The sequence below is a fragment of the Rhinolophus sinicus genome, chromosome 5 (assembly GCF_057876585.1).
Source record: "Rhinolophus sinicus isolate RSI-liver-muscle chromosome 5, RSI-T2T, whole genome shotgun sequence".
Lineage (NCBI taxonomy): Eukaryota > Metazoa > Chordata > Mammalia > Chiroptera > Rhinolophidae > Rhinolophus > Rhinolophus sinicus.
This window is the reverse complement of record NC_142505.1, coordinates 45794769-45812899: the sequence shown is the minus strand read 5'-3', so window position 1 is coordinate 45812899 and position 18131 is coordinate 45794769. Positions and strand designations below refer to the sequence as shown.

The 18131-nt window shown below is 36.8% G+C and overlaps 1 protein-coding gene across 10 annotated transcripts in view; it reads left to right on the top strand.

Annotated features, from left to right (window-relative positions):
* The window catches only part of GRM7 (glutamate metabotropic receptor 7), an 820225-nt gene that overhangs the window by 248812 nt on the left and 553282 nt on the right, over window positions 1-18131 (top strand). For 9 of the 10 annotated variants that reach the window (XR_016021304.1, XR_012489707.2, XR_012489705.2 and 6 more), the window contains exon 2: window positions 7849-8065. Coding sequence is in view for 5 of the 10 variants with exons in the window: in XM_074313056.2 (XP_074169157.1) it covers window positions 7849-8065 (217 nt within the window). In the remaining 5 variants the exon portion in view is untranslated. The remainder of the gene's footprint in view (window positions 1-7848; window positions 8066-18131) is intronic. The other variant, XM_074313055.2, reaches the window with a different exon arrangement.

Here is an 18131-nt window from a genome sequence, read left to right as displayed (position 1 = left end):
ACAATAAAACTATCTCCTCCTTTTGTTGTCACTTTGTGACCAAGGTACTATGACTGCAATAGTCCGTTTGCACAGACAAACTTCTAGCCTAGTGATTCTCAACCGGAGTAATTTTTCACTGACCCCCTAGCCCCCAGCATACACAAACAGCTCTTTTGCATTGTCTGCAGTCATTTTGATTGTGACTGCAAGATGTGCTAATGGCATCTAGTGACAGATTCAGGGATCCTGTTAACCATCCTATACCGCACAGGACAACATCTCCACCTCCGCCCCCCACACCCAACAAAGAATTATCTGATGGCAAATGTCAATAGTACCGAGGTCGAGAAGCCTGCTCTACAGAGATTTGACATTTACTGTGTTTCCCTGAAAATAAGACCTAGCTGGACAATCAGCTCTAATACATCTTTTGGAGCAAAAATTAATATAAAACCCGGTCTTAATATTATATTATGTTAGATAAAACCTGATCTTATAGTAAAATAAGACTGGGTCTTATATTAATTTTTTCTCCTAAAGACGCATTACAGCTGATTGTCTGGCTAGGTCTTATTTTCGAGACATGAGACTCTGGCTCTTGGGGCCTAAAAGAGAGATCTAGGATCATATCTAATAAATATGAGAAATGTTAAAGGAACACATCTTGGTTACTTTTTGTTTCTTAATGAATGGTGGTTTACAGGGATGCTGGCCAGAGATAATTCATAGACATGTAGGATTAAGAAGGACCCTGAAAGGACATAAAAATCACTTCCTTTCTTTTTTCTCTCCATTCCTCCAGTCAAGTGTGTGCTGATGATTTCTGTGTCCCTTATTGGCAGGACAAGTTCTCTATTGCACTTTGTCATTGAATGCTCTGGAGCTATGGGGTGGAGTTATTTCTCCAACCTCCAGACGGCGTTAGGGTGCCTACACACACACACACACACACACACACACACACACACACACATAAAGAAAAAAGAGTTGCAATACTTGGTGGTCATCTCTGTCATGAGTAATTCAAAGTTGAGTGAAACTCCAGATTTTAAACTAATTGAGAATTATTACTCAGTACTTTGAAATAAATAAATACTCTCCCACATCAGAATTAAACTTCAACCATCATGACATGAACAGAGATGCTATGTAGGAAACAGGTAAGTATAAAGGAAAGAGAAGGATGCTTCAAAGAACGAGTCTGCAAGGGTTAATCACCATTTTCCCTTTTTTTGGGGGGATCCATATCAATGGAGCTTAATAAGAACTCAGAGTGAAATTACTGCTAACTGTGAACTTAATAATGCCTACTGGGAGTTCATTAATATCTCAACAGGTACACTGGAGCATTATTTTAATTGCACATAATACTTCCAAAACTTGCCTTTTACAAGTTTTGTAGAAACTGCCCTCTAGAACAAGAGTTAGTACATTTTGTGTTTGCTTTCCTAGCTGCTCAAATTGCCCAGAATCCATAACCCTCATTCACCTTTCCGGAAATAAGAAGTTCTCAGGGGACTTGACCTTGTCATAGGTACTACTACCCTTATAAACAGGAAGAAGCTCAAAATGCATGAAACCAATTGCAGATCTTTTTTTTTTTTTTTTTTTTTTCCCCCAAATAAATGAAATGGTTTCTTCATTTCTATAAATATTTAGAAATTTATTTTGATGAGAATCAAGTTTGTGTGGGAGTAGTTGTGGCAATTAGGGCTTAAATATGTTTATATTGATGTAATCTAGTTCACATCTGGACTTGGGTCTTAAGTTGTTTTGACAGATAGTGACACTAAGATGATGTCTGGAGGGGTGTGTTTCTCAACCTTTGAGATCCCTGTGCCTAGTGTTTGACTTTATAGTGATTATAAGAATAAAATTATATTTAGACGAGTTCAATCTTGTCAACACTTGGAAAGTGAAAGTGCATCACACACTCATGATATTTCATTTTGTATGTATTAGAAATTACAGAATTATTTTCTCTAGTTTCGTTTAATATATTCCTTCTTTTCATTTTCCTTTCTTCTTTCTTTTTCTATTTTGATTTGGTAATGGCAATGTTAACATAAAGTAAAGACATTTAACTGGAACTGAAGACACTAATTCCTTCTAGTATCTGATAGCCAAGCCTGCTCCTGGAAGGGAGAAAAGCTAAGGAGACAGCAGGGGCAGAATCTCCCTGTTTAAAATGATAAACCCATGTATGTCTTGAAGCGTTAGACTGACCTCTGGGCACTGTGGTATGTGTTCCCTGGAGTTGTCGAATCTCAGGCCTAAGAGGAAAAACAGTGAGCAGTCTAAATGCCTCCCTAGGTCCCTTTAGTTTTGGAGCCCCATCCAAGCTCAGCTGGTTCTACATTCCAATGATGAGGAAGGAAATCCTAGGGAAAAGTATGCCAAAGAAAAGAAAGGCTGAGAAAAAAGTATTTGTTGCCATGGTTAAAGCTACCTGTCACAGACCTGCCCAGGGCAGGGGTAACTTCCAAGTGCTGTGGAAGCCACTCCAGCCATGCAGAGGAGGGATTCTGTTCCTTAGGACCGTTCCATTCATTCATTTACTGGTTCACTTGTTCATTCCACAAATACTGACCAGCTTTCCTATTCTGTCGTGGAGAGAGGACTATCCAGGGGGTGATAAAATAATGACATAACGAACAAGGTTGTTATTCTCCATGAGAATAAGTATTCTCCCAGAAAGGAGAGACCAGTAAGCAGGTAATTATACAGATGATTGTTTAATGAAAGTTGTGACACTTGTTACCAAAGAAAATTATGCTGTTGCAGAAGAACCCATCAACTTATCTTCCTGTAAGCTGTGCTTTCCGGGGCAAATATTGGGGAGAGGTTAGGAGGGAGCCTTAAGCTCCTCCTAGCGATTGGTGTGCGACATTAATGAGATATAATTTTACTTTTGATTATTCTTTTCTTCCACCAAAAGAATCCAGTCATCACAATCACTTGTATTGGTGAGGTATGAATATTGGTGACTTGAAAGTTTTTACAAGGTATACAGGGTGTAAGTTATTTAAATGCCCATCTTAATTATTTTTGAAAATAGTTTTCCCCTTGTCTTCTTTCTCTTAGAAATTCTTAGGGCCTTAAATGTGCGTACATATTTTGAAAACGTAAACTTAGAAACAGAGAACTGGGCTTTTTTTTTTTTAAGAGTAAGATACAGGTTTGGGAAATGTTGCATCTGAAGACTCAAAGAGTGATTTTTTTTTTTTTTTTTTTAATTGCTGTTTTTATTCTGTTTGCTTTTCAACGTTTAAAAAGGGTCAGGAAAGTTGACTGCTACCTAAATTTTAAATTATAATTTTAAGGTGTGAGAACTATTCTGTCTCAAAAACTTGATTACTTGAAACTGGTTTTCCATCTTGCGATTCATGTCTTTGGAGAAATAAGTGGAGAAACTGAGGATATTTTCTTTGCAAAAGAGAATTTTTGGAGGGGAATACTTTCTCAACTATATGAAGACACACATAGTACTATGAGTTCTAGCTAAGATTGTATTTTGGCAAAATAAAATTTTAACTGATAATCTTAATTTTTCATTTGACTACATTTTTCAAGATAGGAAATGAGAATCACTGTTAATTAATTTTAAATACTCACTGTTGAGAAATAGGAAAAAGACAAGCTAATTTCACCACTATCATCCTTATTTTCCTGGAAAGTCTAGCTGATGTAATTAGAAAAAGAAAACTAAATGAATTATTTTAATATGACTGGTTTACCCTGAAATCCCAAGAAAATAAACTGAAAGCTATTATAATAGAATTAATATGAATTTTAACAAGAGTGTAAGTCACAAAGTAAATATACAAAATTAATAGATTCTTATACACCAGCAATAAATAGAAAATAAAATGAAAATTTTGTATCATTCCTAATGCGATACAAATAACAATTATCTAGAAATAAAGTTAACACTGTGCAAGGCCTACATGGAGACAATTGTAAAATTTTACTAAGAGAAAGTAATAAATAACAAAATGGATAAAAATAAGTATTGTTCCATAAGGGAAAATAAAATACTGTAAATGCATCAATTCTTTGAAAATTAATGTATAAATATAATGTAATTCTCATCATAATCTTATTGAAACTTTATTATTATGAACTTGAGAAACTTAAGCTAAAGTTCAGCTGGAAAATTAAATGTATGATTACTCATGGTCCTTTTTAAAAGAACAGTTATGAAGAGAGAATATGTTCCAACTAATGGAGCCCTAAGAAGCTCTAAGTTTATAATAATGATAACAGTAAAATACTCGGAAGACAGAAAAGTGGAATAGTAGAGAATACACTCCAAAGACCCAAAATTGTTAAAAATTTAAGCTGTGACAGCAGATGGTCTTTCCTATCAATAAAGAATAAATAATTATTTAATATATGGTGCTGGGGCAATAGTTAACCATTTGGGAGAAAAAAATATATAGATTGTTGATTTACCTTAGAGAACAGTCTCAAGTAATTTCCATATAGGGAAATATTTAAATGTGAGCCTCAAATATTTCTGCCACTTTGGTGAGGGAGGGGCTTGACTAATAGTCTAAGAAAATACTCATGGATGTTTACAATGACTTGCGTTACCTGTCAGGATTTTTTTTTTTTTTTTTAATTTCTAGTAATAGTGAAAACTTGATAAATGTTTAAACATTAAACAATGAAGGTTATGTTTAGGTTAAGCTTAGCTTAGTAGAATATATGCAACCAGAAAGAAAAAGAAAAATGAAAAGGGTTGGGGGAGGGAAAAAGAAATTAGGACTCATGATTTTGTAATTGATAATACATATGTGCATGCCCACACGCACACACACAAATGATAAAACATACAAAATATTAACAGGGATCAAGGCGTTAAAGTTATTTTCCAGTTTTATTTCTATATTTTTCATAAATAGTATGTGCTATTAATATTCTAAGGAAAAGTACAAACTCATTCTAAACAAACACAATAGATGGTTTTAATTCTATTTGATAATCATCAATAACAAAACCAATTTTGTGTGATAGGTGAATTTTTATAAAGTAAAATTAGAATAATAAAATGAAAATTTAGCCCTATGATAAAGATGAAAAGTGTTTTAGTTTTTTTAAATTGGAAGAAGGCTCAAAGAGAGATGGAATATCTATTTTTCTAGAGCTCAACTATTATTATACTAAATTATCTTTATCAAAAGATCAATTCTACATTTCCATAGGAGCCTAGCAAGAGGGGAATGTTTTAGTAGCAGAAAAAGAATGTACAGCTAGATATCAAGAGGGTAGAAGTTAACCACTAAAGATGATTAATAGTAATTTGGTCAATTTTAAGTACCAGTTATAAAACACTCTTCAAAATATTTGCTCTGTAGGCTTAAACACTGGTTTGAAAATAAGTAGCTAAATATGCAGCATAATGGCTAGATAAGGATACAGAATCATATTTCAAAGTTTGCATAAATTTTTCCAGTTCTTCATCTTATTGTTAGGAGGGATATTCTTATACAGCCGTATTTTTATCTCAGAAACGAAACCCATTTGTTCTTTCATTCCTTATGCTAGCGTCATTATAAGCATACTGTAGAAATAAATGTCATTTGAAATAGGATATGTGTATGATCCTAAAGGGATGTGAGTCTTAAACTAGGAGGTATTTCTTGTTTATAATGGAAGGGATAGATACTAACCATTTTCAAAGGTTGCATGATAGTGAGGAAAGAAATCTGCTTCACCTGGATTTTTGTTCCTAAAATTTGGGGCATAGTTTAGAACATGTATCTGCGTTGGGACACTTCACTATTCTGATATTTTGCAGCAGCTATGTAAATGCAAATTCAAGTAGAGGGATGGGTGTGTCTTTATTAGCACTTGTTCAAAGGTAGAAAGGGATTTTGGCAAGGAAGACATCTGCACAATAGCATGAAGCTTTTACATTTCCACAAGTTGAAATTGATGTAAATGTGTTGACATGCTTGGTTTCTTTACATTTTGTTTCTTGTAAGAATAGGTCTCTCTCTCTCTCTCTCTCTCTCTCTCTCTCTCTCTCTCTCTCTCTCTCTCTCTCTCTCTTTCTCTCTCTCTCTTTCTGTCTCTGTCTCTCCCACACACACACCTCACTTCCTCCCTGCCTCCTTTTTATTTTTTCTGCCCAAAGCCTTTATTCAGTAGACATTTTCTTTACCCGAAATTTATAACCTCAGAACTATGAATGAAACATAGGGAACTCATTCTATTAATATATTTGTTTAGGCTTTAATAAGGCATTTAAATATTTGAACAGCCTAAGAGTGACCTGTAAAATATCTTTTAGTATGTCAGTAGTCAGTGTGGTGGACAGAAATTGGCCTGGATTTTAGTAATCTACTGTCCTTCCTTGTCTTATACTTACTATCAAAATGTTTTAGCAACAATTCAGCAAAGTAACACAGTTAAGAGTCCAGACATTTGCACTGGGCAGTTCCAGGACTGAGTACCGCTCTTGGTCCTGCAACACTGAACTGAGGCAAGATTGCATTCTACTTTAAGTCTCAATTTCCTCCTTTGTAAAATTAGTTAATAATAGTATATTATGATATAGTATAGTATAGTAAAGCATATTTACTGATACTTAAATAAGGTAATGCATATTAAACCTTTAGAACATGACTGACATGTAATAAACGTGGAATAACTAGTAGACATTATTTCTAAAGCAATAAATGAGAGCATTTTGTAGGAGCTGATCATCGTTAGAGGTTGGTTAATTGTACCGGTCCTAGTCTGCTGCATGGCTATATGAAGGGGAAGAACTAGGGACAGTACATTATAAAAATAACTAGCTTAGCGATCCTGAAGTTAGGCCCTAAGCCAGATTTCTCATCTATGGATACTTCAGGGCTTCCCCTGGGGTATTTGGGACGACCGGCAAACACTTTTTTCAGGATCTCTTTCTATATACACAATTTGATTTTGCTCAAATCAACATGTCAGAATTATTCAGATAGTCTAATCGCACATGATTCTAAGAAATAAATATAATGCGAGCCAAGGGGAGTGATCTGCTTGTCAGCCTGCCCTCCTGGAACCAGCGTTCTGCTATAGGGCCCTAGCATGATCCCTATAGGAACAAGTTCTAGAACTCGGGACATCTGGTTAATGCCATGTAAGGTGGAGGGTCCGAGAATTCTCTAAAGAGAAAAAAGGGAATCAGAAGCCCATGTGGTTCCCCTCAGACAGGACTGCCAGCCCTTTCCCAGTACCCGAAGGAGAACTTAGAACATTGTGAGAAGGTCCTCTAAAGTGCCAGGACCACTGAGGTGAAGGCCTTGGGGGAGAGAAGCCCCTTGCTGGGGTCTTAGGGTGTTACTGAGCTACTTCATAATATTCTTATGAAGAATTAATTAAATAATGCATATAGCTTGCTTAGATATTTCCTCACAGGTGATCAGCACAAAATCAATGTTAGATGACTCAGACAGCCACCGATATTCATGAGTTATGTGACCTCAACCATTCTCTATATAGACGCTCGGTAGGCAATTGTGTTTTTTGTTTCTCTTATTTTATAAGAAGTAAAGCATGATTCGAAATGTTAGCCAGAATGATTATAAATTATTTCCTCCTGACCATCATGGCCTATGTAATTCCATGCCATCCTCATCTCTTCTTCCCAAGAGAAGAAAACAAAAGGCCAAGGCACAAAACTACATGCTTTTGTGCCATTGAGAAGTGGCATTTTATTTTTTTTAATAGGTGGTCTACAGTTATATACGGTATTTGGCAAAATACACATCCTCTTTGGAACTCAAGTCCTGTATTTTGAGTAAATTGTCATATGTGTAAATGAGTCTCTTACGTCATGAGGGTGTGCTCTCATGTGGTGCTTTCTTGTCTTTTCAGATCCCCCAGATTAGTTATGCATCAACGGCACCCGAGTTAAGTGACGACCGGCGCTATGACTTCTTCTCTCGCGTGGTTCCACCTGACTCCTTCCAAGCTCAGGCCATGGTAGACATTGTAAAGTTCCTAGGCTGGACTTACGTGTCTACTCTCGCATCTGAAGGAAGCTATGGAGAGAAAGGTGTGGAATCCTTCACACAGATTTCCAAAGAGGCAGGTAGGAAGAGACCACAATGGTCAAGATGACCCTCTTCAAATGTCTGTGGCTTGCAGGGCTCTTTTCACACTTTCTTAAAGAAACACTATAACTAGTCACCATATACCTACTCTCACATTCCCCACTGCTTGTGAAGTAGATCTGTAGTCTTTGGTTATAACACTTTGTTGTTTTTCAAGAGCATATTTTGAAGTCCCTTAAAGTCCCTGAAGCCACTTAAATTATTAGTGGAAGAAATGGAGAGAAGAAAATATATTCTAAAATTGATGGGTCATTGTGTGGATTATTGCTTACACATGAAAACTGGAGAAAATGTGTCTAAATGTGCCTCTCAAGGCATCCTCTTTTTCTCTGTTCCTTTCTAACGTGGGGACAATTGTTTAGAATTATGAGAATCCAATCACAGTGGCACTTGACTCTGAATAGGAATAACAGTGATGGCTCTGCCTTGGCCAACACAAAGTTAAATAAATTATTCAGGCAGTAGAATGTATTTAGACAAATAGTCTATGAAACTTTAGATTAGTTTGAGGAAGATAGTTATAATAAGTTGCACTTGAAAAAGATTATTTTATGCGTGTTTATTTAGTTCAAATTGGAAGTAATGGGTTCAAATATTTGGCCAGAAATCTTCCACTGGGCAGATTTGGAAAAATGAGACATAATCTTCATACCTACGAATCCTGACAATAAATGGTCAGGCTTTCCTATACAGAAATATTGGATATAGTAAACATAGATTATAAAATGTATGCTTGGGTATTTCTGTACTGTTCTTACGCTAAAGCCAAGCCCTTACTTTTGTTTGTAAGAATTTTATCTAATCCAAATTATTATTGATCAGAATAGTTAACCAACAGTTGACACACAAACAACGCAATAGAACCAGAGGTTCTTTTCACGAGGAAAAATGTCATAAATCCCGAAGACATGGTTGTGAGAATTTGGCTGTCAGTCTACAGGTTTACTTTCTCATATGGTGTGTCAGTGTAGAGGTGGCACATCTGCTCATTGCTACTGAACGAAGGGAGCCAAGCCTTGCTTGTAAATCCCATGATTTTAACTCAGTGCCTCAGCATTAGCTCTAATTTCAAAAAAATTCACTGGAGAGTTGGGTCATTCTTATGTTCTTCCTTCTGACTGAAATACTCGCACTCTTCACATCTTTGACTAAATTGCTCCTGATCATGAACAGGTCTCATCATAGAAGCCATTTCTAGGTTCAAACACATATATGTGAGGGTACACACACACACACACACACACACACACACACACACACACACTTGGTTCCGGTTCCAATGGCATGGCTCTCATGCCATTGTGTTCCCAGTGTCTTCTCCTGCAGTACTTATCACATGTTAGTATAACTTGCTATTATTGTCTGTCTTGTCCCCTAGACTCTAGAAAAGACCATGTCTGTCTCGTTTACTACTTTAGTCAGAGTTGCTATGTTTCTAAGGGAAATATTTTTAGTATAATTCAGTTAGAAACTTTCTGATTAAAAAAGAAATCTTAACACTGGCCTCATGTTACACTGTGATTTGTAGGACTCATTAACAGTTGCCTGCATGAATCCCTAAAAAGATACCTAATTGTTTTTGATAACTATTTTTCTTTCTTTCTTTTTGAATCCCTCTTCGAGCAAGATAAGGCTAGAGGTGACTTAGATGAATATATAAAATATGAATGCAAAAGCCAGTAGATAAGACATGATGAAGACATACCTTCTTGCTCTATTTTTGCAAACGGGTCTCCAGTTTAATGCTGGACTTTGTACTGGGCAAAGCAAAGAGCACTACCCACTATGTTATAAAATTTAGTGTTCATAACATGAAAATCATGTTGCCTGTTCATTAAAGAAAAGGATGAATGTTTGCTCTGTGATACAGACCTGTCTATCCACAGTTCAGTGGTGGGTTTCTTTTTTTTTTTTTTTTCCTGGTGTCACTTGGTGAAAAGTTAAGATATAAAATCAGAGTCTGCTATATAATGACTCTGCAAAAAGGACAAAGTCCTGGGAACATGGTCTGAACTATAACGATATATATATATATATATATATATATATATATATATATATATATATATGCTGATTTTCTATTCTTACTAGCATGCTTTCATCTTATAAGAAGCATAAGAAGAAGAAAAAGTGAGCTTTTCACTTTGTTCTATGTGTGTGGTGTGCGTGTGTGTGTGTGTGTGTGAGAGAGAGAGAGAGAGAGAATATTAGAGAATATTAATGATTCAATGATGTTGTTTCTATACAAGCTTCACCCTTTTAAAATACGTTATTTCTAAAATTTACTTGGGACTTAGGTCCTCAACTAAAGGCTGCTTGTAAAACCTGAGACTGAAGTATCTCCACCAAGCACATAGTCACAGAACATGGGGTGAATTCTCCTCTATCATAAAGTGATAGAACAAATCAAGGCAATGATGTCAGAGTAAAGAAGTCATCCTTTAACTGGGGCCATCTAATTTGTTTGGAACGAAAACCTCAGTAATGTTTCTCTCATGTGTAGTCATGGCAGATTTAAATATGAATGAATGCTGCTACTTGTTGAACTTTCAGAGAGGAGCGTAACGTGATATTCTCAGATGATGAGATTTTTGTAAAAACAGTTAAATTTGCAGAAATTGCCCTGTTTATTTGAATGGATGCACACACAATATTACCAAAAGCAATTTACTGCTTAATATTGCAAAGAATGAGAGAATATTCACGCCCAACGTGCTTTAAATGCAGGTCAACATAATAACCTAAATAGTTTAAATTAGACATAAAGACTCCTTTTTCTAAGTGAGGGTCAGAGTAAATGCTATGATAGTATATGGCACTAATATATTCCAGAACTTTTGAACCAAATTTGGTTTAGGGATTATAATAGTAAGGATATTAGATATGACTCGTACAGTTTGCCAGACAATTTTCACGACAATCCCATAAATATTGCTTCACAGTATGACATAAATAGTATTTTTTTTTTTTTTTTTTTTTTACTTCCATGTTATCATGACACGTCAACTTTTCAAAACCTGAAAGAACATTTGAACTATCCTTTGGCATGTCATGCCAATCACTTAATACAGTTATTTCAGTTGGTCTCATTAAATAATTTTTATTATTATTCAGAAGAAGTCTAAAACTTCTTTTTATTTAATACTTTATCATAGCCAAGAATACACTTTCCTAGAATAATTAGGTGAAAACTTAAATAACTGCTAGTAGTTATTATTCAGCCTTAGTTTTTTAGACGGCAAGAACTAGTTGGAATTGCTCATTATGGGATTCTAGTCTCATTAACGGATTCTGTGCTTCTCCTTCACAGATGCAATATTTCTTTCATTGCACTAGATGTCAATCTTTCTTGACTAACTGTAACGTCTATGAGGTCAAAGATTTTGCCTTGTGACTCTGTTATCTAGCCTAATTTTGGACACATAGAAGGCATTTGATAAATATGTGTTAAGGGAAAGAGAGAAGGAGGAATTGAATCTTTCCATTCACCTTAAAAAAAAAAAAAAAGCCTGTAGAGGAAGTACTTATGATATATAATTTATATATATATATATATATATATATATATATATATATATATATATATATAATTTTGTAACTTACAACTCACAAAAAATTGTACCTATGTCCATTTACTGTGTTTTATTACCCTGCGTCTACTCCATCCTTGACTAGTAATGTCCCTACAAAAAATGTAAATATGATGCAACCAGGCTGTAATTTCCAATTCCACCATCTATGTTGAATTTGAGGAGTTCCCTTTTATTTTTTATTTTTTTTGGTATCAGTCTATACCATGGTGAATATAGAAAACTGTGAGACATTTTAATATCTAGTTGATATTAATGAACTTTAATGAAATGTCCAGTGGTCCTAGTTTATATGCGTATATACAGGTATTAAACATTCAAGGACTTAATTTTAAAACACAGAGTCACAAGAATCTTCATGACAGCATTTATTTTTAAGTTTTGCTTAAACTAAACTGTAAGGTCCTCAAGAAAAGGCATTTTATTTTATTTTACTTTTTGACCCTCAGTGATTAGCACATTTTAGATTTTAACCTATACTCCATTTGTCAGCACATCTTGAACATGTCCTCTTATCCCCATCGTCACTGTAGTTACATCAGTTCCTGGCCTCATTTTGCTCACTGTGATTTATAGTTACAGTTCTCTTTGCTTCCAGATGAGCCTTTCCAATATAGTATCCATCCTGCTATGATGATAATCTTTCTAAAATACAAGTAAAGCCATTTGACATCTGCTCCCAGTTTCCCTTTCCCCAGAGGATTAAGTAAAAGATGTCTAGCATGGAATGTAGGTCCTTTCTGATACAGTGTCTGCCTCAATAACCAGTATCACTCCCCTACCATCCCTATCCTCCTTAATTCCTACCTCAAGCCCCCCTAATGCTCTCTACCCCACCACAGTCAATCTTCTGTGGGCATCAGGATATTCTGTGCCTTTGCAAATGCTTATTTTGCTGCCTTGACTGCCAGCTAACTCCAAGTTATTTTTTCAAAACATAACACATTGCAGAGAGCTATCCCTGACAGGTGTGTACCATAGTTATTCAACATTTATATACCTAAAGAAGTGATCGCCATGATAAGTTCAGCAACCATCCGACACCCTACCACGCTATCACAATATTATCGACCATGTTTGTCATGCAGGACATTACATCCCCATGACTTATTTGTTTTATACCTGGAAATTTGGACTACTTACTGCCCTTCACCTAACCACCCCCCCTTTTTAGTTTTTTCAGTTACAGTTGATATTCAATATCATTTTATTATAATTTCAGGTGTGTTGTTAGACATATGGTTAGACATTTATATGGTTAGACATTTGTATAATTTATATAATTTAAGAAGTGATCCCCTTGACGAGTGTACTTGACCTGGCACTATGTATATTATACTTATTACCATATTATCGATTATATTCCCTATGCTTTACTTTACATTCCCATGATTATTTTGGAACTACCAATTTGTATTTCTTGATCGCTTTACCTTTTTCATTCTTTCCCCAACTCCCCTCCCATCTATCACTCCAATATATCGAGTACCCACCTGACACCATGCATAGTTATTACAATATTATTGACTATGTTCCTTATTCTCTACCCTACATCCCCTGACTATTTGTAACTACCAATTTGTACTTCTTAATCCCTTCCCCCTTGTCACCCACCACCTCAACTCCCCTTCCATCTAGTAACCATCAAAATGTTCTCTGTATCTATGAGTCTGTTTCTGTTTTGTTTATTTGTTCTTTAGATTCCCCATATAAGCAAAATCACATTGTATCTGGTCTTTCTCTGTCTGACATCCTCCACTCAGAACGATACCCTCCAGGTCCATCCATACTGCTGCAGATGGTAAGAACACATTCCCTTCCATGGCTGAGCAATATTTTACTATATATATATATATCACCTCCTCTTTATCCATTCTTCTATCGGTGGGCACCTAGGCTGCCTTCATATCTTGGCCATTGTAAACAATGCTATAATGAACACATGGACACACATGCTCCCTCGAAGTATCATTTTGGGTTTCTTAGATAAATACCAGGAAGTGGGATTACTGGGTCTTTCTTTGTCTCTTGTTGAAGCCTTTGTTTTGAAGTCTATTTTGTCTGGTATAAGTATTGCTACCCCACCTTTTGTTGTTTGTTTCCATTTTCATGAAATAACTTTTTCCATTCTTATACTTTTAGTCTGTATGTGTCTTTCAATCTGAAGTGAGTCTTCTATAGGCAGCATAAGTAAGGGCTTTGTTTTTTTTTTATTCATTCAGCCACCCTATGTTTTTGTTTATAACATTTAATCCACTTACATTGAAAGTGATTGTTGAAAACTGGCGTTTTCTCCTCTTCTTTCACTTAAGATCTATTTCTTTGTTTCCTCATTTTGGCTGCCTCTCTGTGTTTGTTCCTATATATTAGGTAGGGCTGCTATGTCTCTCAGTCTTGCCAGGTTGCCTTATGTAGTAGGGTTCCTGTGGCACAGTCACCCGGGTCAGCTGTACTGGGTGCTCCAGGAATGTTCCTTGTGTGGGTTGTGTGTGCCTTCCTGTTATAGTTGAGCCTTGATTGCTGTTGGCATGTCAATGGGTGGTATTGACCCTCAGGCTGATTGGCTGTGGGGTTTGTCCATGTACACAACTTACAGGCTGCTGTGTGTGGGGCTTAACCTATGAAGTGGGATTCACCCCAGTGGGCTCTGGTGCCTTTTGAGACTGCCCTTGGTGTGTGCTGCTTGTGGGGCTAATTGGGTGGTGCTATACTGTGGTCTTAAGCCAACCTCCAAGTATGTTGGTTTTGGGGCTTCTTGGGAGGGTGGGTCCGGTGCAGGCCCATGTCAGCCATCCTTCAGTGACTGGCTGGGAGTACCTGGTAGAAGCTACAAAGCAATCTGCAGTTGGTCGCTGCCTACATTAACCCTGGAGGCATGTGGGAGAGGCCACACTGCAAACCAAGGTCAGGTGCCCCCAGTACTAGGTGTGGGATAGGTCTGCAAAAAGCCAAGACACTCCAAGTGAGGCCTGCTGACACCTGCTGGCTCCCTTATGGTTCAGCTGCTGATAAAGCCTCCTCCTCCTGCAAGTTGGATGAGTCAGGGTCCCAGTGAGTCAGCAGGGTGCAGCAGCAGAACTCACCAGGCCTGTGGGATTCAGATTTGTCCGTTTAGGGGCAGGCTCAACATAGGCAAGATGGTATCCACTTGTTGCTGCTTGGGAGGAGGACCTCACACAGGGAAAATGCCTACCGTCCCTCCAGTCCTCGCTCTGAAGTTACCCAACTCAGTCTCTTTCTATGTGTCTCCAACACCCCCAAAGTCACGGTCCCTCTAACAGAGTCCAGGGTGAGTGCAGAGTTCAGGGTGAGTCCAGGATGTCTGGGTTTCCCGCAGCCTTCCGACCCACCTGATGGTCCAAATCCACACTGATTTTCACAGCCAGATGTTGTGGGGGCTCATGGGAAGTGTGATGTTCAGGTCCCTTGCTCCTTCATGGGGAATCTCTGTGATGATCACTTCAGATGATTCTCCAGACAGAGTGTCCTGTAATTTAGCTTTCATTTTTATGTGTTCATGGGATGGGGCAATCACAGCATTTATCTGCTCCACCATCTTGGATCTCCTTAGTCCTTCATGGTCTAATTTTGGATTGTGGTTTGTATGTTTGTCTTTATTAACAGCACATTTTTAGTCTATATCTGTGAATAACTCCATAGAAAGTGACCAATTGCACAAGGCTTGATGAGAGAATAAGATTGCATATCACCGTAGAGTTAAAGGGGCCAGAAATGCAGATAAATGCTGTGATTGCCCCATCCCATGACCACATCAAAATGAAAGCTAAATTACAGGACACTCAGTCTGGAGAATCATCTGACGTCTAGCTGAACAGAGGTTTTATAAATAAGGATATAAAGAGGAAGCCACGTCAATACTGGTAGAAGTGGTGGAGATGGGAAAAGGGCTAGTCCCACACCCATGTATGGCAGTTGAAAATTGGGAGCGATATCTCAGCCACAACCTCTCTTAAAGGTACAGTATGGCCATATATCCCAGTTGTGAGTAATAATAATATCTACCACAGATTAATCAAGAGCCAGGGGCACAAAGAAGCAGGAGCAATGGAAAAACCATTTTGTTCAGAACAGTAGCCGTAATATCTATGTACGAGGGGTAGATGTGGTATCCAACATGAGCTTGCATTTCCAACTTCCTATTTCCAAGAGTAGGAGCAGCGGTGCCACAGCTAACTTGGTTTTGTGGTACTTATTTTGGCTTTGATTATGAAATCCTAGTCATTCTTTGTTTCAGGTCATTTTCTGACTTTGGTTCTCTGGCCTCTGCAGTGATTCTGTGAATTATCATGTGTTATTTCAATAGTTTATTTTTCTACTTAAGCTAGGCAGACTTTACTTCAATTGTTTGGCTTTTATCTTCAGTAATATAATTGAGAGTGGCATTTCTATGAGTTCATAACATTTTGTACATAACTCTATCATAGAATTTGTTGCATATCATTGTAATCATTGTAATCTCATTATTCTCTCCCATTATAATATATATTTATTGAGGACAGGCATTATGTCATATATGACTTTCAACACTCTATGCCCAGGATAATCTCTAACATAGATTAGACTCAATAAATGCACATTAAATTTAAAAAGAGTCTATTAATAATATAATAAGTGATGACTCCAAGGCTGTGGTTGGTACAGTGAAACTGTTGGAAGTTTTTCCCATTTTTATTTTTCACAGTTACCATAAATCTTCTATAATAAACTCACTTTATGGAAGGACAAAAAAGGATAAGAAATATGGTGATAGGCCTTATACTCAGACAATGCATTTCTGAGTACTTTTTATGTGTCAGATACTGTTCCAGGGTAATAATGAAAAATTATAATGAAAGTAGTAACAACAACAAGACAAACAATAATCTCTGCTTTCTATATAAGTGGAGCAGTAAACACAACTCGTGTGATGCAAAGGAAAACTCTAGACGAAGTAGATGCTTAGCTAAGCCCCAAAGGTGAGTAGGAGTTAGCAGACAAGGTGGACCTACATGAAGTGGTAAATAACATTTTTAGGAAGAGAGAGTCATGTTAAAAAAACAAAAATAAAATTTTTTAATGTTACTTGAATTTTTAAATGGTAGAAGGGAATACCATTGCTTTGGAAACTTTTATGATTCTTGATTCACTATGATTATAGTTTTCTTCCACACAACCTGAGAACTACTGGAGAAAATGCTTTGGCTTTAAGGCCAAGAATTTCCAATTCGGGCTCTCACTCTTCTAGCAACTGACTGGGAGCCAGTGTACTTCTTTGGGTTGCAAACTCAACACATATTTAACAAGAAAACTAGCTTCTTTTGGTTCAGAAAATTCTCAAATGCATGTTATCCTGATTGCAAAGGATGGGCTTCTCTTAGGCAATAAACTGTCATTATTGATGTGGGCTTAGAAATACATGATGATGGTGTTTTTACTACATGAAGAAGTAGACAGTGAAAAATTGTATCTCAGTAATTCCTTCTCAGTTCCTCCACCTACCTCCATGAGCAACATGGAGGAATGTGAAAAGATCTGAAATGACTCCTCATTTACTCACCTGCTTGGGTATGATTACCAAATGTTGCATATGCTAAGGAAAGAAAGGACATAGGAGTCTGGCATTGCAGTTGAAGATACAGTGAAAAGGAATATAGGTCTTCTTTAAATATAGTTGTAGAGATTCAAATATAGAGAATTCTGTTTAACAATTATATTTCTTGGTCAGTTGGGTAGGGGGAAAGAACATCGTAGCCCTGGGGTAGCTAACTTTGGAAAGTTACCAGGCTTTTGTAATAATATCGTTGCAACCACTAAACCTTAGAAGTAGGTCTGATTTATTCTTCTATTTGATGACACTGCATTTGATCTTCAAGTGAAGCTTTCATTTCCAGTCTTTACAAAAATTGTTAATTGAGAGAGAGTTCCAGTTTGCAATCTTATAGGTTTTGATGGACATCAGCAAGAGAGATAAATTTTAGTGGAAAAAAAAGTTGAAATTATATTAGTTAGCTTATAGAACTGAAGGGAAGTATATAGAAGCATGTTCAAGTGCTTGTGGGGTATGCCTATGTTTTAGTTGTGGGAAAGTAGGACACCTTGAATTTGAGTCCCACTAAGGCTGCACACAGGGGGAAGAGATATTTCCCAGTATAATTTGTATGCTCTAACCAAAAGTTGGGATGGTCACAGTCTAAAATATGCTGTCTTTTTTGGTTGCCTTTTCCAGAGGCTTCCCAGTGTTCCAACCACTGGAATAAGGAAGTAAATGTGGGAAGGAGGTTTGCATTATGCTACACAGAAAAAAATACACCATTTATCAAAACAGAGGTGAGGAGGTGGGTACTGGAATTAGTGAGGTGGCTAGTTCTGAAAAATAGGCAGACATTCTAGTCCATGGAACATTGCATTAATAATTGGTCGCTGTCCAAAGAAATATCTATTTACTGGACTTCAA